We start from the raw sequence: 22,268 nt of genomic DNA on the forward strand, positions 1-22,268 counted from the left end.
TCCAGATCATATTGAATTTTAATCCTATCCTCCAAAGCACTAGCAACCCCTCCCATCTTGATATCGTCTACAAACTTTAAGTGTATTCTCTATGCCATTATCTAAATCATTGATGAAGATATTGAACATCTGTGTATGATTCCTGTTTGTCTAGTATGAACCAGAGGCCCACTGGTGCCAGTGGCAAAGGGCTTGTTAATCTGTCAGCCAAGTCCTAACAGGCCTGACAAACTCACTATGCTTAACACATTATTTTCATAGTGTCTATCCCTAAAGTGTCCTGTAAGATCTTAAATGAAAGCCTGGATCATGCTGGTCATTAATGTTATGAAATGTATGTACTGATGCTATTTAAAAAGCTATGTCTATATACTGAAGATATGCTTTTATAGTTTGTATCAAGCTGTTGCTCCCCAGGAGAGGTTTATTTTTAAGATGTATGGTCCACAACACAGGCAAAGAAGCATGTGCCATTTTGTTCACACACTTGGAGGTCATAAAAAACACTACCCTCCCACAAGTAATCCATTTTTCTTCCACATGCGCAGAGCTCACTACCAGGCACTAGTTTGGAGACAAACCCACTGCCCAAATCCAATAGTTTCTCCTCCAAATACAATGGGCTGGAAACAGGAGGACAGAGGTCTGGTGCCTCGGTTCATGCCATTGCCACCAGTATCTGCAGATTGCATGGAGGCAATACTCTGTGGCTGCACAACAGGGTGCAGAAGTCAATGATGCAGGTGAAGGAGAGCATGAGTTCATACAGGCACATGCAGATATAGAGAACTGATACCACCTTGTTCCAATGTACCTGATACTTAGTGATTCTTCTTAGCGTGCGTCAGGTGGCACATAACCAGGATTCATCATCAAATTTGGTCCACTGGTTGGATCATTAGCTTCCCCTGCTCAAGCCAGGTACTGACGGGGAGTACCTGCATTACTTGGTGGGGGGTAGTGTTTCTTATGACCACAAGTGTGTGAACAAAATGGCACATGCTTCTTTGCCTGTGTTATGGACCACACATCTTAAAAATAAATGCTTCTGTATTTTTCACCTTCCCCAAGTCATCCAATCCAAGACATGTTAGAAACTGATGGTGTCACTGGAAAGTGAGGGCTGAGTAAGGTGGAATTGTAGCCATGACCAAGACTTACTTTCTTGCTCTGATCAGGAGTCATTCGGTTGAAATTCTGTCATGATCTCTCGACACGGAGTTCCAGCAAGGGAACCTGGAGCACTTGAGATGGAAGTTGATGCATTTCTATGATGTAGATGGCACCCTATCTTGCATATTTTGTGCGGCCATATAGCAAGAAGTATTCATTTGAAGGTGGAGAGGCAGCTCCCAATTTCCTTCCCTCTGGGCACTGCTGAACACGTACTACCACCACAACCTGAAGTTCACACTACGTTCACACTACCTTCACTAGTTGCAGAGGTGAGATTTTGAAATCTTTGTGAAGTACAGACTGACAAGAGCTTACCATAAGAATGTGCCTGATATGCTTTAACATCCCCTTTAATCTCTTGATCATGCATTGCTATTAAGTCCAAGAGTTGTGGATGAAATACATACCACAATACTTGAAATGTCATTTTGTGGACCAGCATCGCTCTGACATACAACTTGCCATTCATAACATGCTCCAAAAACTCAACTTTCAATCCAGGAACCTGCTAGCTTTGGAGCCTGTGTGTGCTGGTCTAAGTTTCTGGAAGATATGGAGGCTGCCTAATTATGGAATATGTCACTCTCTGTACTCTGGTATGTTCCATTTTCCTACCACCAGTTTACAGTAGAGAGCTTCAACAATAATTAGAAACACATACTACTACCCAAACACTGACATGTTTGCATCTCCATACAACAGTATTGAGGGTGCCTAGCTTATGGGCAGAGGCTTGAATAATTGGCAAGTATCCAATGGTAGTTATTCCTGGTTCTGTTGTCATGTGCACTGGCTGAAATGTGTCCATCCACACTTTATCTTTAAACATCAAAATGAGGAGAATGCAAAGGCCATATTAGAAGCTCTTTCCTGCACTGCAGCTTGGCAGTTTTCTTCAGATTCAGAGTACCACTCCTAGCAAACACAGTCTGTCAATATTGGCTTAGCGTCACCATTTCTTATATTGGCTGCTATGATCACATCAATTGCATCAGGAACACTAAGTGCGCTGTTTGAGGGCTTTGATCATTCAAGACCAGATTAGGGGCTGGGCCCTCTTTGCCAAGCAGCAACCTGGATTGCATGGTTTTGGGGTTTTTTTTTTGGCCATCCAGAGAAGCATAATTTATGTCAACATTGTCAGCTGTATATCAAACAAGTTTCCTGGGAACCAGGTTGGGAGGACCAGTAGCAACATTCTCAGCATCTAGCTTGTAGGGTTTTCTATGCTAGGGCTGTGTCCATCTTCAGGATTGCTTCTTAACTAATAGAGTGGCCAGCCTGATGGATAAGATTAACAAATTGACCTTGTTGCAAGACAAATATGGTTCTGTGTCCATTTCTTTCCACCATATGCAACATCTTGAGCTATACTATGCACCTTGAATTTCACTGGATTCTTGTTTCTCAAAAGGGTCTTCATCAGAATAGCCCTCAAGAGATTGGCCTTCATACAGCAGGTGCAGGAACATGTACAGGCCATGTGGAATGTGAGGAGCTGCATCATCCCCACTGACACTGAAAACTTTCTGACCAAGGTGTGACAAAGTATCTCCCCAAATTTTCAATGCAACATGCACCAGTGACAGAAATATGTCCTCCTGGGGATGGTAAATGGGAGTGACTATCATCTTAAAAAGAAGACGACATCATTTGTGAGATGGATAGATTATTTACACTTGGCTGGAACGAAGAGTGGTTGTCTCTCAGCAGGAGACCATTCAGGCAATGAAATGAACAGAAATAAATCCCCAATATCAGCTTGGAGTTTTTGCTTGAATGAAGATCTACAACTGATGTAAGAGGGTACAGTTTCAATGTCAGTTTCCTTTGCAAGATTGCAATAACAATGCCAAACATCAGATAGCTCCAAAACATGGCCGTGACTGACGGTACACTGAAGCTTATTTTGAAACCAAAGCACGGCTGTGTCAGTAATTTTAGTGCAGTCGCTCTTTTTCCATCATAGAAAGACCTCATAAATAGGATGTAACTAGGTAGGTGGGACTTGCCTTCAGCAGCCGAGATCATTTACTCCAACTTAATGGACATTCATTTTGTGGTCAAATACAACTAGTTTCATTATCACTACATTCGAGATGAGTGAATGAACAGGTGAGTCTGTTTAAGAGTGCACTTCTTGACAAAAATATGCAGCATCTCAAGTCTGTAGGTGTCACAGAACTGGACTGTCTTGTATTATGGACACTGGCCTCTTCACTGAAATCATTATAGCTTGCCACACATGATATCAGTTGCAAAAGCTCTTGCTTTCCATATCCTCTGAATTTTGGCTTTGTCTATGTATCAGGCATAGCAATGTCTATGCCACACTACTGATACTGTCTGTTCTGAAAGAAAGATGAACTGAATTCTGCCAATGGCCTCTGAATTTTGTACCTTTCAAACAATTTCTAATGACTGTTGCCTGCCTTGTTTTATGTAATCCTTGTTCACCTGCTTCACGCACATCTTCTTTATTTGATTCTTGGCAAATAATGCAGAAATTGCAGGAAACTGGGTGGATCTATTGATACTTACTACTGGTTCCACGGTTTACCTACAACTAACCAATGAGTATCAAACCACCACCTCTTCTAAACTATTGTTGCTCTAACTAAAAAAATTACTATCCTATGTTAATTCTGCTCTGACTACAAAGCATTATGTACTATAAAACACAGTAAACATGCAAGAATGATTTCACATATTACAGGAAATATAACTTGTGTTATGATTAACTTATTCCTAACATTAGGATATCTGTATGCTATACAGAGTGGACTATTAGGGTGCTAGAGGTATTAAAGCCATGGTATACGTCTTCTCATTTCTGTTCTGAATAGACTGAAAAGGAATTATGGTAAACAGTTTGATTTGATTTGCTGACAAGTCCATACACACACTGTTGGTATAACATACATTTCTGGTGAATTTTGGCAGCCATATTTATTTGCAAATGTGAGGTCTAAATGTCAAAATTCAGCTTGGTAACAGCCATTTTTTAAATCAGCAGGTTCAAGTTATGTTAGAAAAAGCTGTTACCAACTTTTAATAAAAAATACCTCTCGATGCCTTAGAGAATATTGATTCTAAGATTTCCATCTAGTCTATTATTGCCGTTGAAGAGTGCCAGAATAACAGCTGTGGATACTGTCAATGTGTCTTTACAGAGTGGAAAAGATGCTAGTCAATTTGTGCCCTTTCTGAGGAGAGAGGACTTCAGAGATTTCTGTCACCTTTTCATTGCACTAAATCCACTTTCCCCCCAAAAAAAGCATTAATGGAGAGAAAATAAAAAAAAGATTAGTGATTCAAAACAAAAACAAAATTTGAGTTGCCTACCCTGATGGTTCCCATTAAAATTCCATTAACATTGGCTAAGGCTTGTGAACGTTTCTGGAAACTTTAAAAGAATTTCCAAGAACTGTCTTGAGATAAAATTATTACATATCACCTACATGTCTATGAGCCCTGTAAGTGAATGGTCAGTGAGCAAAATTATTGTACACTGGTGTAGTGAAATATTTATTTATACACCTATAACGCTCAAATACAGTAGGGTCTATATAAGAAGGAGACAATGACTTCCCAGATAAAAACACAAGCACACAACTGAAAGACTTCTAGGCTCCTGAAATGACACAACTGTTTAGCCAGGCTGGGAGGCTAGAGATCAACTGAGTTAACAGTGAGAAGGTGACTGAATTACTGAGAAGGGGGATGAGTCACCAGATTTCTTTTGGCCCAAACCTCCAACTTGTTTAGTCACTCCGGACCCTATCCCTACCCTCCAGCGTATCTACCTCTCCCCCCAGCTTAATGTCATACACGAACTTGCTGAGGGTGCAATCTATCCCATCGGGCAGATCATTAATAAAGATGTGGAACAAAACCAGCCCCAGGACCGATCCCATTCGTTTGGTCCCATTCATTTTTTTAATGCTTGTAATTTAACTCTGTCATTGCATATTTCTCTTTTTAAGGTCTCATTCAGTTCCTTCCAAATTTCAACAGTGTCAGCAATAAAACAGCTATTTCCCTGCATGTTGTTCAAGGCTACAGAAATAGGCTTCAGGGTACCCAGCATGTGTTCAGCATTTTTCTTAAGCCCAATATTGAGAACTTTGGCTGTGACAGTGCCATCTATTTTTTCACAATTTTGTTCACAGACAGTCATCAGATTAGGCCAGTTTGATATAGTGCTTAGAACAGTCCACTACGGGGTTCCATCACACGTCTTGCAGGAGAGTTAGCTTGGTTCCTCCTGTTTTTTTAGAGCAGCTACTGCAAAGTGGTTGTTTGGGAAGTATTTTGCAATTTCAACAACATTAGCCTTTATTTCTGGAACACTGAAGTCTTTGGCTAGGAGGTGCAGCAAATGAGCATTGCAGCCGTATGTTATTAGCTTGGGACTCTCTTCAAAATTTCTTCTCGTCTTGGATACATTTGCAGCAATGTCTGTGACCAAACTGCATACTAGACATTTGAATTTTTTCCCCACAGTTTGTTATAGCTTTTACTGCTACTTCTTGTAAGTATTCTGCTGTGTGTGCGCGCATTTCCTGATGTATCAATTGTTTCTGTAAGGAAGACATTCCCTTCTTCTGTTGTCACACAAGCACATACAACAGGATCATTGTGGACACTGCTCCACCAATCAAGACTCAGGTTAACAATTTCACCCTCTGGATCTTTTGCACACTGCTCAATTTCTCTTTCATACACTTTATCCAGCAACTTGCCTGCGATATCTGCTCTGTTATGTGGACTGTGTCCTGGTCTTAATGACTAAACCATATTAATGAAGTGTGGGTTCTCAATCATATGGAAAGGAGAGTTTGTTGCATAAACAAACCTGGCAATTATTTTTTTGTAATCTGCTAGTTCTTATCACAAACTTATCTATGGCTGTTTCCGGATGATGGAGATTTTTCTTTCCCTTTTTGCTAGAGGTGATATACTGTGGCTATGTGACATACATGCTGTGACTGAAACACTATCATTGGCAGATAACTCAGAAACTATAGAAAATGATGATGATCTTGAAGGTGGATAGTCTTCAGAATCCTGTACGTTGAAGATGGATTCTCCTAAAAAAAAAAAAAAAAAAAAAAAAAAGTCAATGCAGTTATTTAATTATTATTACCATACTGCTCATTTAGTATTACTCATTGCATTCACGGATGATCAGTACTACTTTAAAGGTGAAATTGTAAAAGGAAGATCTGCCTATTTCAGCTATTTATTTTTTAATCACAACTACATCTAAAATGCTAGTACCATAGAACAACAACTATATTTTTTGCTCAACCATGAGAATTCAAGAATAGTCCAGAAGTAAGACAAGCAGTCCTTAAGAAAGAAGTATGAAATAAAAAAAAGTTTACTAACCTGAAGATGCAAAGCAGCCTCTTCCTGAGAGTGAGCACTTCTCATGTGTTGTTTCATTCGGGTGACCAGGCCTTGCATTTCTTTTTTGCACTGTTTGCATTTTGCACACATGCCAGTCTTACCCACAAGTAGAGGAACTTCATTAAAATATTCCCAAACCGGGTCTCTTTTATTGCAAGCTGCCATTATAGGTTTTCCCTTCTAGTGAGAGAATGGTATGCTAGATCTCAAATCAATGAAGGCTACTCTCAGAAAGACCTCAGGACTTCTGGAATATGCTGCTCCAACAGTTTAATTTCTGTTTCTATTGCCTGTCCTTCCCATCTCCAGACTTCTTCTCCTTGTCCAAATCTATTCTGCCCCCAACAATCTTCTATTCAGTGAACTTTTTGAAACTTTACACTTTTAGAGACAGGTAAGGGATTGACTCTGGGTATACAAATTTGCAGGGGGACAATAGGGTTGCGGTCTGTTATTTTTCACCTCTATACATTATTTAATAACATTTTTGCTGTTATCTCTGGAGACACAAATCCACAGTTTGAGAACTGCAAAACTAAGCATCTCTGATGGTATCTGAGCACCGAGTCCCACTGCGTAGATAGAAAGATTAACCTAAATAATCTATACAGAAGTCCCTGGAGCCCCATAATACTGGGTCCCTAATCTATGACTACTGGAACTCATTAACAAAACTTTTCTTAAAGATTACATGAATATATTGTCTCATACTGTAGAATTAGTATTTGTAATCCCTATTCCATGATGAGATATCTTTGAGCTATAATGTACCTTTAGATCAGATTTTGTTTGTAAAATGCTTTGAGGAAAAAAGCAGATTTAATTTTAAAAAAAAATCATTGATTTTTATACACCCTGCTATAAAATAAGCCCTAGCCCTTTACATATATACTAATCTGAAAAAGGTTCCAAAAATAAGAGCTCTGAAGAAAGCCATGTGCACAAGTTACTGCATTATTTTGAACACGCTACAGACTTTGGTTTTGGCAACAGTGAATTTACACAGGAGTTATGAGCTTTAATTTCTATGACTTCCAAGAAAGACGGTTTAGAATTGCACAATGTAACAACAGCAGGAAACACCCTTTAGTTCATTTGCATGTACCTGTACATCCTAATAGTTCATATCTAAACTTCTGAGTATTCTTTGTCTGTTAGAAGATCTGTGCAATAGAGACCTGTACTACTGCTGACTGAACCAGTGGGATTGCACTGGTGTAAGTAATAGCAGTGCCCAAACTATTTTAAACTATTTTTTTATTTTATTTTTCTCTCCAGGGCATAAAGAGAGGTTCCTTAAACAGATCTGATATTGTCTAACAAATACAAATGGACAACCAAGAACAACATACCAAGGCAGTTATCCATGCACTAGTCCTGGGGGAATTCTGCACCACTGCGCATGCACAGAATTTATGTCCCCTGCAGATTTCTTTGCTTCCTTGCAGAAAAAGGACTTTCTGACAGGGAAGCCATAGAGTGGTCATGCAAGCATCCCCAGCAGTATATTTTGGGTCCCAGGGCAGCCGTCAGAGAAGTAAAATCATTGTGTGGCAGGAAGCGGGACTAGGGAAGACCTGTCTGGTGGCTCCTACCCTGCTCCGGGCTCAGCTGCTAGTCCCGGCTGGGCTGGGCAGGATGGGACTATTTCTTCCTGAGCACAGCATCCAGGGCCATGTCAGACCCACTCCCATATTTCTCCCCCCACTGTAAGATGCTCTGCAAGCTCTCCCCACCCCTTGTGTTTCCTGCACCCATTGCTCCACAGCTGTAGTGGGAGGGATTCCTGTACAGGGAGCTGCTCCCCCATCCACCCAACCCCTGTACATTCAGACCCCTTCATACCCAGACCCTCCCGCTGAGTCTCACCCCCCCCCCCGCATCCAGAACACCCCCTGACAAGCCCCACTCCCCCTGGACCACCCCGACAAGCCACCTGCACCCGGATCCCCTACCAAGCCCTAACCAACTTCACATAGATCCCCACCCCACTGAGCCCCACTCCCCAGCATCTGGAACCCCACACTGAATCCCCCACACCCTCCTGCCAAGCTCTATCCCCCCACACCAAGACACCCCACTCCCCCCACCCCCGGCTGAGCGCCAACCACCTTCACCTGGACCCGCACCCAGATTACCCCACACAGAACCCTCTCAACTCACACCTGGATCTCCCCATATTAAGCCCCTCTACACTTGGATACTGCATTCCTGAGCCTGCCTGCCCACACCTAGTGCACCTGGCACAGAGGGACAGGGCAATGAGGTGTTTCTGAGGCAGGCCTGGTCCATGCGTGGTATCAGGGTTGGGTGCAGCTTCACCACTGAGTCCATGTCCTGTGGGGGGAGCTGCACAGTGATCTCCCACTTCTGTACAACCAATGGCCTGTGCTCCCCAATGCCATGCTGGAGTTTCCACATTTATTTAACAAATTTAAAATTCTGCAAATGATAAAATACTGTGTGCAGAATTTTAATTTTTTGGCACATAATGCCCTCAGAAATCATGTACCTTAAGTCACTTTCTTACGTAAAGATCATTGCATTCCTGTAGTTCAAACATTTACTTAAAATACTGGTGGCATAACCTGTACAATAGGTCAGACTATTAATTAGTTATAAATAGATTTATACAAAAGAAGCTGCCCTCAATTATTTTGCCAAGTAGCGTTTACTGAGAAACAGTAATACTACAGATAGTAAAAGCCGCAGGCAAGAAACTATCAGTTTGACTTTCTGGGTTTGTCTACAAATGGCTTTACCAGGTCCTGTGATTTACTACACCTCATTAGTCTTCCTAAGCTTTTCTACTGAAACATGGGTAAGGCCAATATACCTACTACATTACAACACTTTTAAAGTTAGCTATTTTGCTTAGGGCTGAATACTAAGAAACAGCAATCTCCTGAATTACAGGGCAGTATAGTAAAGTTTATACAACAAATAATCTCTAAACTCATCAAGATGTACAATGAAAGTGAACCTGTTAAATAGTATTCAGATAAGCAAAAATATGTTTATCAGAATAAGATCTACAGTTTACCAGAATACCTTTTAGCGTCAATTACTTTAGAAAAAGATTTCAGTTAAGCAACTTGACGAATGCCCAAGCCATGCCTTTTTTTTTTTTTAATTTGTATAACATTTTTACTCTAACTTCTACAAACAGTCAGTAGCTGGCTGTGTGATTAATGCAAAGTGGAAGAAAGGAGGATATTTTCTAGTTAGAACTTGCTTTTATCTGCCAGGCAGGAATGAAATATAAGTGATCACATGTTCTAGTCTAATACTTCACACACCCCTTTTCAGTTTATAGCATGGCATGACCAAATCTCACTCTACAAACTCCAATTCTTAAAAGTCAGTTCTCAGGGGACTGATTTCAGAGGTCTGCCTATGTGCTTCTCAGTGAAAAATCAAAATTTAAAAAAAGAAAGAAACCAAAATCAATAATACATTATTTGTATACATCTACCAAACCAAAGTTCCCAAATTCAACTCCAGGACCTTTTAGTTAAAAAAGAATGAACAGTTTAACACAGGAAGAATTCACTTGTATTATGCCCCATGACAGCAGCACTGTAATGATTTATGAGATACTCAAAATCAAAGTCCTATTTTCAATTACTCAACTTTCTGGGGAAAAAAAAAATTACTTTGAGCTAAAAGTCTCCATGCTTATTTTCAAACCAAAGGAATATTTTTGGAATGTTTTGGTAAAGCTTATGGCAGTCATTTCTGGGTAAAGGCTTTCTCTGACTGAAATAAGAAAGCCAATACTATTTGCACTTAGATGACTCAACAAGTTTGGAGCTTAACATTCTATGTTGTCAGAAGAATATGAGATTAGTTGAGCTTTAGTTCAATGAATAGAATATACTGGATTTGTTCAGTAAGCAATGTAGTTGTAGATGTGTTGGCCCGAGGATATTAGACAGACAAGGTGGGTGACGTAATATCATTTATTGGACCAACTTCTGCTGGTGAGAGAGAAAAGCTTTTCAGCCACATACAGCACTTCTTCAGGTCTGGAAAAGGAACTTTGAGCATCACAGCTCAATGCAAGATGGAACAGATTGTTTAGCATAAGTAGTTAACACATATTCTAAAGGGACCATTCAAGGAAGAGTGGCCCATGTCCGCAGCTATAGGACAAAAACGGGGGTTAGTGGTTTACAGATTGCTGTAATAAGCCATAAATCCAGTGTCTCTATTGAGTCCATGATTTTTAGTGTCTAGCAGAGTTAGAAATTCAAGCTCCCAGTCTCCTCTTTTGAAAGTGTTGTGCAGTTTTCCTTTGAGGATGAAGACTGATAGGTCAGATGTAGAGTGATTATTAGTGAAAAGTGTTTGCCCATACAGGACAGGGTGTTTGTGTCTTATGATATTCCTGTGAGTTCATTTGAGAGCACAGAGATGGTCTCATTTCACCCACATAGCAGTTGTTGAGGCACTTACTGCACTGAATGAGGTACACCACTGTAACGAGGATTCCTAGGGGGCCACACTGGAGTTACTCAATTAAGGTGAACTGCAAAGAATGGGGCAGACAATCCATTCCAATACTTAGAATTATCAAACCAGCACAAAACAGCTTCTTTAATACCTTACTAGTTACCCAGAAGCCAACAACACAGTTCCCTTAAAGCAACCCAGTCTTAGGCTCCACCCAGATATCCAAGTCAAATATGATGAGGATTACTGAAAAATCTTATTCATCATATAAAAAAGTTCTACCAATCCCCAAGGATCAGACACATTACCACCCAGGTTAATGAATATTTCAGATCTTACCCAAATACACATTTACAGCCAGTTCTTATTAAATAAACTAAAATGTATTTAAAAAAAAAGTATTGGTTAAAAGATCAATATACATACAGACATGAGTACAGTTCTGAGATCAGATTCAGTATATACGTAAACACACAAAACCGCAAACATTATCTACCAAAACATCTCTGGGCTGAATATGGGTCAATTAGCTAGCAAGCTGTGTAACCCTTTCTGGCCATAAGTCACACTTTGTATAAGATTTGTTGCAATTATATAACAGTGGTAGCAACAATGACTTGCATGGTCATACTCTAATCAGATAAGGTCACAACCACATGCTGTGATAGGCATGTGTAAGGTCCACTGATCTTGAAAGGTATGTTGTGGCTGAGTGTTGATCAACGTAGCAGTAAATATACATCGGCAGGTTTTGCATCTGGTCTGGTGCCATGTTGAATTGGTGTGTCTTGGTCTGTAGGGACATGTGTCTCTAATGACACCACCACTCACAATTACCACATCTCCACTGGCAATCTGACTGAACACCACATAGCGGATGAAACCAGACTCAATTACATTGATTGCTTCAGGAAAAAAAATTGACTGTGAAATCCTTAAACATCACAGCCATCATAAATCTCTCCATCAGCAAGAGGCCAGCCATAAAGTCCCTGAAATCTAACCACCAGATATCAAACCAGCAGACTGTGGTGATGCCAGAGTAGTCCTCAACAGCGACAACTACGTTAACAGGCCCAACTGACAACTCTCTAATACCACCTACTATAAAGAACTCAAAGACAGTCCCATACCACAATTTACCCAGGAAATTAAGGATATCATCAAATCCTTCCCCAAACACCACCTAGAGAAACTCTACAAACTCATCCCCCATGAACCCACCACATAGACCTCCTACATGCTTCTCATGATACACAAACAAGGGAACCCAGGCAGACACATCATATCTGGCCATTTCACCGATGGAAAATGATATGCACAAACTTTTCCTCAAATAGAGGTTCCCCAACACTTCAATCTAAACACATACTGGTTTAGTTAAAACAAGTTGCAAAAAGATAGATTTTAAGTGACTACAAGTAAAGTCAGAATTGGTTACAAATAAAAATATGAAAACTAACACCTAACTTAGCAAGTTAAATGGATTCAAAGCAAAGGCTTTCTCTCACCATATGCTTACAGCAGTCTGTACTGGATGAAAAGCCTCCCTGCCAGGGACCCCTCCCCCAGTTCAATGATGCTTCCTTTGATTTTCAAGCACTACAGGGGCAGTGAGTAAAGATGGGGGTAGAGAGTTGATTTGAAGGCCATTATTTCTTGTTCTTATACCCGTCTACCCTCTTGGAGGATTATCTCCAGCTGAGGTTCAGGCAACAGCCAGTCTATTTACACGGAAACTCCCAGCAGTTCCATTGTCAACATGTAAAGTTCTTGCTCACACCCACCTTCCTGCCAAAGAACAGCTGCTTACCTAGGTGATAGTCCATTACAGTTCATCTGATTATGCTGATATCTGGCAGGAGCACCAGTGTTTTTGTCTCTGAAAAACTGGTCTGGGCCTGGTTTTCTTAAACTTGGAGCATATTATAGCAATGTTATACAGTAGAATCTTATAACTTTACATACAATGCTGACACACATATTTTACCAGGACAATAACATTCAGTAGATTATGAGTTTTCAAATGATACCTCACAAAGCATACTTTGCACAATATTTACCATCTTGTAAAAATGCTGAACATGGGGTACAGTCCATCACAATCATATTTTTGAGTGTGGATCTATTGTATGAGCTCCATTTTTTTGAAACTCAAGAGAAATTGCCGACAGTTAGAATGCCACAAGGCTAACAGCTTTTTGACATGGACAGTAAACATTAGAATGGAATCAAGAAGCATCCTAAAACTCCCTGCCCCTCCCTGGACAATAGAAAGCCATGCGGAAAATGAAGGGATTGCAAATTCAAAGAACTACTTGGCTAAAGAAAGGTTGAACAGACAGGAGGACAAAGTAATCTAGAATGAATTTGGGAACAGACTCTGAGAAATACCACTTTGGGGTACATGTGAAGGAGTGTAGTATGATGTCAGGCAGAGGGGCATCCAAAAGGTAAGTTAGGACTGCAAAGGGAAACAGCTGAAAGAAGAGGGATCTGACAATGACAAAATGGAGTACTTGTGGCACCTTAGAGACTAATCAATTTATTTGAGCATTTATCATGAGCTACACCTCACTTATGCTCAAATATATTGGTTAGTCTCTAAGGCGCCACAAGTACTCCTTTTCTTTTTGCGAATACAGACTAACATGGCTGTTACTCTGAAAAATGACAAAATGGCTGGTCAAAAGAGACAGAGAAGAAAATGCTTTTTAGAAACGTAAATAGATACCTTTTATATTCATGGTGACTAGAAATTCATTGCAACTAAAAATAAGGCAAATTTATTTACACAACTTCTTCCAATTTCCGACTAGATATGTTAGCTATACAGTTTCTCTTATCTCCTCAACTAAAAATCCAGTTATATATCAAAACTGTCATAAAAAACCTGGAACTAACAAAATGTGTGCCAAACCTAAACTACTCATATTACATTTTTCTTGTATCATCGCCGATATTTAAGATTTTGGGAGCAAGGATCATCTTCATTCATAAAGCACCAAGAGCTGGTGTCACTATATAAATTACTAAGCCAAGACACCTGATTGCTGTGCATAGTCTCTCATACCAATTGGTGACAATATGTTTAGGAAAGTAATTTTAAAAACAAAGTATTTACAATCAATTACTTATATGCTTATTTAAGCAATTATATAGCTCAATTTACGTGTATTCAGATTCTTAATTTTTCATTTTGTTAAAAATGTTGAATGATATTTCTTATTTAATAAGAGTTATAATAGATACATTTTTACTTGTGATTTGAGTCAAACTGCTTGGATGGAAAATCAAATTCAATTAAAAAGGGGCAAAAACAGCATGCATAAACTTTTAAAAATTAAACACAACTACCTTAAATGTTCTGGAAACACAAGAAAAAAAGTTTATTAAAAGCTCATCAAAACATGTTTTCCGTTTAAAACTAACTGATTTATTAAACAAGAAAAGTATTATCTGCAGTTGGTGAACTGAACTGTTGTTTCTGGGCAGTATCTTTCAAGATTTCAGAACTTCTAAACCTGATCCTCTCAAACTTTATTTTTATTCATAGGAAAGCTTGTTTTCCTTTTCCAGTCTGCTTTTTTTAATTCCCAATTTAAGTCTGAACTACCCATTGAACTGAGCTAGTTTAATAAACTCAACTGAAAAAAAATTCCATCTGCACCTGAAGTAGAGGCTGCTACTGCTGCCAAAAGCTAATATAGCATTTCAACAAATTCTGGTTCCAGGTGACCGTCATCAGGTCAGAGATTTAAGTTTCTTTAAAGGATGGCAGCAAACATATACTAAATACTTTGAGTTTAATTTAAATGTTTTCATTAGATTATAAACAGGGCTTAAATTCTCAGAGTACTTCCTAGAACACCCTCCCTGCCCCTGCAGCATCCTATAAAAACTCTGGAGGGGTTGAAAATATGTACCAGAGCTCTGCTCTGGACAGCTCCAACAAATTTAAGCTCTGATTATAAGTGCAAGTCTTAACATAGGTTGTCAATTTCAAATATGTTTATTTTTAAAAATAAACTGCATTTAATTTAAATTTAAAAACTCTGAATTTTAATTTTTCTAAATCACTGATTTTCATTCACCCTGTACACACAAATACTTGGCTAGTTACCATGGCAGCTAGCCACACATCACCCTTGCCATCAGTGTAGGATGCCACATGTTGTCTTCCTGGAAAAAGGTGATAACTAGGGCTCCGTGTCTGTCACGGAAGTTGTGAATTCCATGACTTTCTGCGATCTCCATGACTAACACAGCAGTCAGTGTTGCTGACCCCAGGGTCGTCCAAGCAGCTGGCCTTGGCGCCAGATGCTCAGGTGGCCCTAGGGACAGCTACACCGGCCATTGCTAGAGCAGCTCTGTAGCCAGCCGCTCGGACAGTCTCACAGCCAGCCACACCGGCCACAGCTCTGGCGGCCCCGGGGACAGCCCGAGGAGCTGCCAACGCGGCTGTCCCCGGGGCTTACGCGCCTCCCCCACCCCCGGCAGAAACCAGAGCGGCAGTGGCCTCCTGGGGCTCTCCATACAGCAGACCCCTTGCTTTCCCCTGCAACACCCTTCCTCCCCCTCGCCCCCCACAAGATTCTATCATGAGTATTTTTAGTAAAGTAATGGACAGGTCATGGGCCACGATTTTTTGTTTTTTGCCTGTGACCCATCCATGACTTTTATGAAAAATACTCATGGATTAAATCATAGCCTTAGTCATAATGCTTATCTTACTATATAGACAGACCCACCAGCCTGCAAGTGACCTGTGCCCCACGCCTCCGTGACTCTCCAAGATTTATGAGCATCCTCAAATGCATTGCTTCAAGCACTACTAATGCCACTCTTCATAGGAGCAGCTGGCCAATTCACCCAGAATTACTGATAAACACAGTTAGGCAGCACGTGAATGCACACATCCAGTTGCTGCAAGATTCTGTTGTATGAAAATGGTTTACCTGGGGGAAGATTAATTGGGGATTCGAGGATAGTTGAATTTCTTTCATAATTACTCTACAATCCAAGATTTTTGGGATCCATAAACAGTGTAACATGAAGTGATATGTATACCAAGGCTGCAATAAGACCATGCCATATGCTACATTACTTCTACAAGTCTGTTGCTTACCTATGATTACATTTCAACCTAGACAGCTACACATTGAGTATTTTTCTACTCAGCTGAAACAGAGCACATCAAAACCAGTGTGAGCTTATGTAATTTTACCTTTTAAAAAAACCTGAATCGAAACAAAGTTCAGGCAATTTCAACAGTAATCCTAGAAAGATTACATTTTCATTCTCTAAAAACTTGTCACTTTTAGCAATTTTTATTCTGAACAGTAAGATAAGAACATGATGTTCTGTTTTACTGAAATATCCATTAGATGACAATGTATTGAGCCAGTGTCAGATTCAGCCTGTCAGACTGAGTTTACTGGAAGTCTAAAAACTCAACTTGTTTCAACTAGATCTAGCCAAATATTTGGACACCACCCCCTAAATAGTCACCTACTGACAAATGAAGTGAGCTGTAGCTCACGAAAGCTTATACTCAAATAAATTTGTTAGTCTCTAAGTCCTCCTTTTCTTTCTACTGACAAAATGTAGCTAGTGCCTGTCCCCAGAGAAATCTGCAAAAAGAAAAGGAGTACTTGTGGCACCTTAGAGACTAACCAATTTATTTGAGCATGAGCTTTCGTGAGCTACAGCTCACTTCATCGGATGCATACCGTGGAAACTGCAGAAGACATTATATACACACAGAGACCATGAAACAATACCTCCTCCCACCCCACTGTCCTGCTGGTAATAGCTTATCTAAAGTGATCATCAAGTTGGGCCATTTCCAGCACAAACCCAGGTTCTCTCACCCTCCGCCCCCCCCCGCCACACACACACACAAACTCACTCTCCTGCTGGTAATAGCCCATCCAAAGTGACAACTCTCTTCACAATGTGTATGATAATCAAGGTGGGCCATTTCCCATGATTATCATGCACACTGTAGGGAGAGTGGTCACTTTGGATAAGCTATTACCAGCAGGATAGTGAGTTTGTGTGTGTGTGTTTTTGGAGGGGGGTGAGGGAACCTGGATTTGTGCAGGAAATGGCCCACCTTGATTATCATACACATTGTGAATAGAGTTGTCATTTTGGATGGGCTATTACCAGCAGGAGAGTGAGTTTGTGTGGGGGGGGGCAGAGGGTGAGAAAACCTGGATTTGTGCTGGAATTGGCCCAACTTGATGATCACTTTAGATAAGCTATTACCAACACACAGTGGGGTGGGAGGAGGTATTGTTTCATGGTCTCTGTGTGTATAGAATGTCTTCTGCAGTTTCCACGGTATGCATCCGATGAAGTGAGCTGTAGCTCACGAAAGCTCATGCTCAAACAAATTGGTTAGTCTCTAAGGTGCCACAAGTACTCCTTTTCTTTTTGCGAATATAGACTAACACAGCTGTTACTCTGAAACCTGTCAGAGGAATCTGGGAAGTCCCATGCATCCTGACACATGCCCTTAAAATGCTTAATCCAACAGCATCAGAAGTTACTTAGAGCCAAAGATATGGGTTTTTAAAACATTTTTGTGCCAAGCTAAGTCCGAATCAATTTTGAGAAGTCAATGGAAGCTCTGAAAATTTTGACCATAACTGTCTATGCAGCTGGTACAAATCATGGATTCAGAATTGAAGCTTGAAGAGCAAGCTTCAGCATGAGTTTTGGCCATGTTTTAGGAATTTTGGCATCTAGATTTTTCCAGATCCTTGTTACTGACTACATTTGATGAGTTTAGATAGTATGATTTTGAAGTCCAAGGACTTCAAAAACTGGTTGGCATTACAAATATCCAGCTTTTTCCTACACCTCTGTTGGAAACCTAAAGACTGACAAAATGCGTGAACAGAGTTCTGCCTTCAACAGCACCAAGATATGGAGTTGGTCTAAAAACAAACTGAGATTTCCCTCTCCCCCCCGCATCAAAAAGGGATACAGTTTTTCATGAAAGTTATCACAAGGTATTTTGTCCTTCTTCAACCAGCTCTACGGGAACAGTTTTGGAAAAACACAGAGGAATAGTATTACATTTCTACATATATAGGCTAATACTTACAATTTAAGTAAATGAAACCGGTTTTAAGCAACTACCCAAGGAACAAGCATAATGCCAGTTGCCTCTTTAAGGTTCACACAAGTTAGTCCCACACAGCTTCACATTGTAGGTATGTCCTTTAAAAAAGGAAGCTGGTCAAAAACCTTAGTCTATATTTTACAATACAAGCTGGTACACTAATCCAGTTGTTTTCAACCTGTGATCCACAGACCCCACAGGGTCCACAGACTATGTCTAACAAGTCCACGAAAGGCTGCTGTTACCATAGAACGGTGGTTTTCAACCTGGGGTCCGCAGACTGTCTTAGATTTCCAAAGGGGTCCACACCTCCATTTGAAATTTTTTTGGGGCCCACAAACGACAACAGGTTAAAACACACTACGCTAGTCTGTATTATTCTTGTAACCACTACCTCACGTTCCAGTTAAAACACACAACAGAGCCACCGCTCCTAGGCTTTACTTTTGGTTCTGCAACTCACTTATGGTAAGTCATGTCATGACTTTGTGCTAATCACTTAACGTCTGTGCCTCAGTTTCCCTAACTGTGGAATAACAATAGCATTTACCTACCCGGGATGTGAAAAGACTTAATAAAGCAACTTCTGGAAAATATTTAAGCTGCAGTAGCAGCCACCCTGTGCACTTTATCCGCAGGCAGGCAGCCCCTCCTCTGCAGGAGGTACAGCCTGCAAAGGCTCGGCCTACGCCGTGGGGGAGTAGGGACCCTCCAGGTAATGTAAGCAGGGAGTTAACTCCGTTATTTACACAGGTGGGTCCCGACGCAGCAAAGGGGTTTGCAGTGGGCAGCGCCCTCCCCGCCCCACACCTGCGTCCCCACTCTTCAACTGCCCCGCCCACTTAACTGCCCCCTCCGCTCCCCGCAACCGCCCGCTCTGGCCCCGCCCCAACCGGGCCCCGCCTCAGCCGCCGCCGCCCGCCCGCCCAGCGCTCCCCATCCGCCGTGCCCCTGCCCGCGGCCCCCCCCGGGCCGCCTGCCCTCGATCCGCCCCTTTCCCCATCACCAGACCACAGCGGCCCACTGCCCTAGCCTCGCTCACCGCCGCCCAGCCCGGCGAGGCCCCGCGGGCCACGGCCTCACTCACCGACCAGCGCTGAGGGTCCAAGCCCCGGGACCAAGGAAGGAAGCGGCTAGAACCAGAAAGCGGAGCAATAACACGGGCCCCCCTACGCTCCGCCCCCGAGCCCGCCCGCCTACCGCTCCACCCTCAAACGGGCGCAGCGGAGCATGCGCGAGATACGCTCCGGGGCAGCCATGAAATTCCCGAGCGGGGATGTTCGTTTCGAGCAGAGGCGGATGAGGCCACGTGATCACAATTCCTCTCCCGCCCCCCAACTCTGCTACTTCAGAGACCCTACTTGAGCCTCGCCCCCAACGACGCTTCCCTCTAAAGAATGGGGGAAAGAGCAGAGAACCCAGCGGGCGGAACGGAAAGAGCGAGGTCATGTGTCCTACTCGGACACTATCGGGGCTGACCGCATCCTGTCGAAACAGGGAGCTCTGGGCCCGTATGGCCCGGACATTGTTGCCAGCGGACCGTTTCCGGTCGGGCGCTCTCACTGAGTTTCCCAGGATGCGGGCGGGTCGGGCCAAGCACGGGGTGGCGCATCATGGCGACAGCAGTTATTATCCTGAGGCCTTTGCGCCGAGGCGCCGCCTGGGCGGGGAAGCGGCTCCTGTCGGAGGCTGGAGGCCTGAGACGCGGCTGGCGGCGGCAGGCGCAGGTGGGGGGAGAGGTGGGAGATTGAGCCCCGCGTGGGAGACGCACTCTGGGGACCCTTTCCCGCCCCTCTCCGCCGAGACAGTCACAGGCCAGCGCCCCGGCCGGGCCGCTGCCCCAGCCTGTCAGCCCGCCGGAGAGAGACTGTCTTTGCCGGACGGAGATTTTTCCAGGGGCCCGTCTCCCTGCCATTGAAGCCTCCTGTCCACCGCCCCGGTCTTTCCCCTGCAGGAGCCTCGCCCCCACCCCTTCCTGGTGTAAACCTGCGGCCCGCGGGGTTGGGCGCACTCGGGCCTCGCACCCTCTCTCATCCCCCTTTCTGGGTGGAGGGGGTCGGGCCGCGCTGCCATTGAGCCCTGTCCAGTCGCTGTTCTAGAATATGCAGGTCAGGTGAAGACCTATTAGCGACAGGGCTGAAGACGAACACTAACCTGCCCCAGGTATCCCTTTTCTCAAACACTGCTAACTGTAGCACTGCAGCATATCAGGACGCCTGCTGCCCAGACGTTGCCCTTACTAGCATCAGCCCGAAACACAGCTGTGGAGCTCATGGCTAAAGCAATGCCTGATGTGACCCACTTCTTAGATGCCTTCTGTCCATCCAGACAATCCCAAACAGGTTACACATGGCTTGTTTTTTTCTGAACTGTCTTACGCTTGGTTCCTGGTTCACTATGGGTGGGCAGTGAGTGTTTTCTTGATGCCCTTGTTTCCCCTGCCTGAAGCTTCTACTTTTAGTGTCATGGCCGCGGGGGAAAATAATCTGCTTCCCTGTCACTGTTTAAGGTTTCATTTTTTCATGTGTGGCAACTGAATGCTAAATTGATGAGCCATGTAGAGAGGAATGTGAAGAAATAAATAGGAATTATTGGTGCCTACGGATGACATTCTGACTTCTAAAATAGCTGGGTTTATGGTCTACAAAAGTAATAATGTTTTAGGGGTTGCTTGACTTAGGCCATGTCTACACTGCAAAATTATGTCAACCTAACTTACACTGGCATACAGCTGCTGTAGTAATTACATCACTTGTGTGTGTCTGCGCTTCACTCCTTTCGTTAACAGTGCATGTCCTAACCAGGAACACTTGTATCGATAGTACTGTCAATGGGGGGCATTGTGGTATAGCTCCTGAAAGCCAGTAACACTTGACAGAAGCAACACAGTGTCTACACTGCATTGGCGTAACTACATCGACCTTGACTCTATGATGCCTGTGGAAGTGAAGTTATTAAGACAGCATAGCGGGGCAGTTACATTGGTGGGAGCGAAATTTAGGTGTAGACACTTTCACGGTTAGGTTGACATAAGATGCCTTGCGTTGACTTAACTCTAGTGTAGACTAGAGCTTGGATTGATGTATGTTTGTTGTAGCATAAATAGCAAGTCAAGTTCTCACTTACATTTTTGGTGACTTAAAACACACAAAACCATGACATTCTCAAATACAAGTCTGGTAATGAGCAGATTGACAAAAATTAACAAAGAGAGTCTGAATACAATTTGAGCATCAAATCAATTAAGAGATGAAGAGATCCTTCCAAGCCAATTCTATTTGTGGGTTTCAGGCAAAAGTATTAGGCTACCTGCAAAGTTTCCAATTACACTTGAAGCAGGAGGAAAATCACTCATAGTTTGACTCAGCCTTTATCGTTATGAAATTAAAATATGACACTTTTTGACTTTTTTCAAAGTTGTTGACTCATCAGAGCATATTCTAAATTCAGTTTTTACCAAACAACTTGTATATTCTTGCTTCTTGTTTTGTCTTGTATTCTTCGCACAATTAAACATAGTCAGTTACTTTTTGTTTTTTAATTCTTTCTTCATGTTAATAATACTAGGTTCGTGTTCCAAAGTGTTATAATGAATCAATTCCCAAAGCCCAGTTTCCTGTTTGCACAGTAAAAACCGAAATCTTGAAGTTGAAACCTTAGAACTGTTCCCATTATTGTTATTCTGTAACTTCTGAGAGCCTCTTGTGCACATAAGGTTGGAATGTGACGGCTGCTCCAGAGAGTTGCAGAGCAGCTTTGTCAAAAATTATAAACTTGCCTTATTTTTCTTTTCAGGTGTTTGGAAAATTAACTCTTTTCAGAAGAGGGCTTGCACTCTCGACAGTGTCTTATTTGAGTTATGAAGCTTACAACTCTATTTCTCACTTTGCTGTGGTTCATGCTAGCGTCAAAGGTAAAGCTCTGTGAATTCAAATGTCCTGAGGTCATTCAGATGCAGACTTGGCACTTCTTTACAGTACCAAAACTTTGAGAAGCATTTTATGTAAGGCTTTCCAATATCTCCACTGTAGGCTATTTTTATACAATCTGTTCAGCTGTAGGCTACCTTTGAACTCAATCAATAGTG

At 42.2% G+C, this 22,268-nt stretch overlaps 2 protein-coding genes across 7 annotated transcripts in view; one reads left to right on the plus strand and one right to left on the minus strand.

Annotated features, from left to right (window-relative positions):
* CPNE3 (copine 3) overlaps positions 1-19,369 on the minus strand; it is a 64,058-nt gene extending 44,689 nt beyond the window's left edge. For 2 of the 6 annotated variants that reach the window (XM_073330650.2, XM_073330645.2), the window contains exons 1-2: positions 19,269-19,369; positions 1,162-6,269 (exon numbers count right to left, since the gene is read on the minus strand). The gene's annotated coding sequence lies outside the window, so the exon portion shown is untranslated. Of the gene's footprint in view, positions 1-1,161; positions 6,270-6,570; positions 8,300-19,223 lie in introns of those variants that run through there. The other 4 variants (XM_073330646.2, XM_073330647.2, XM_073330648.2 and 1 more) reach the window with 4 other exon arrangements.
* Positions 19,370-19,613: 244 nt separating this feature from the next.
* RMDN1 (regulator of microtubule dynamics 1) overlaps positions 19,614-22,268 on the plus strand; it is a 29,851-nt gene continuing 27,196 nt past the window's right edge. Inside the window, 3 exon segments of the mRNA XM_073330651.1 lie at positions 19,614-19,718; positions 19,720-19,908; positions 21,977-22,094. Coding sequence (XP_073186752.1) covers positions 19,629-19,718; positions 19,720-19,908; positions 21,977-22,094 — 397 coding nt within the window. The 5' untranslated portion in view covers positions 19,614-19,628.

This window comes from Lepidochelys kempii, chromosome 2 (genome assembly GCF_965140285.1).
Source record: "Lepidochelys kempii isolate rLepKem1 chromosome 2, rLepKem1.hap1, whole genome shotgun sequence".
NCBI lineage: Eukaryota > Metazoa > Chordata > Testudines > Cheloniidae > Lepidochelys > Lepidochelys kempii.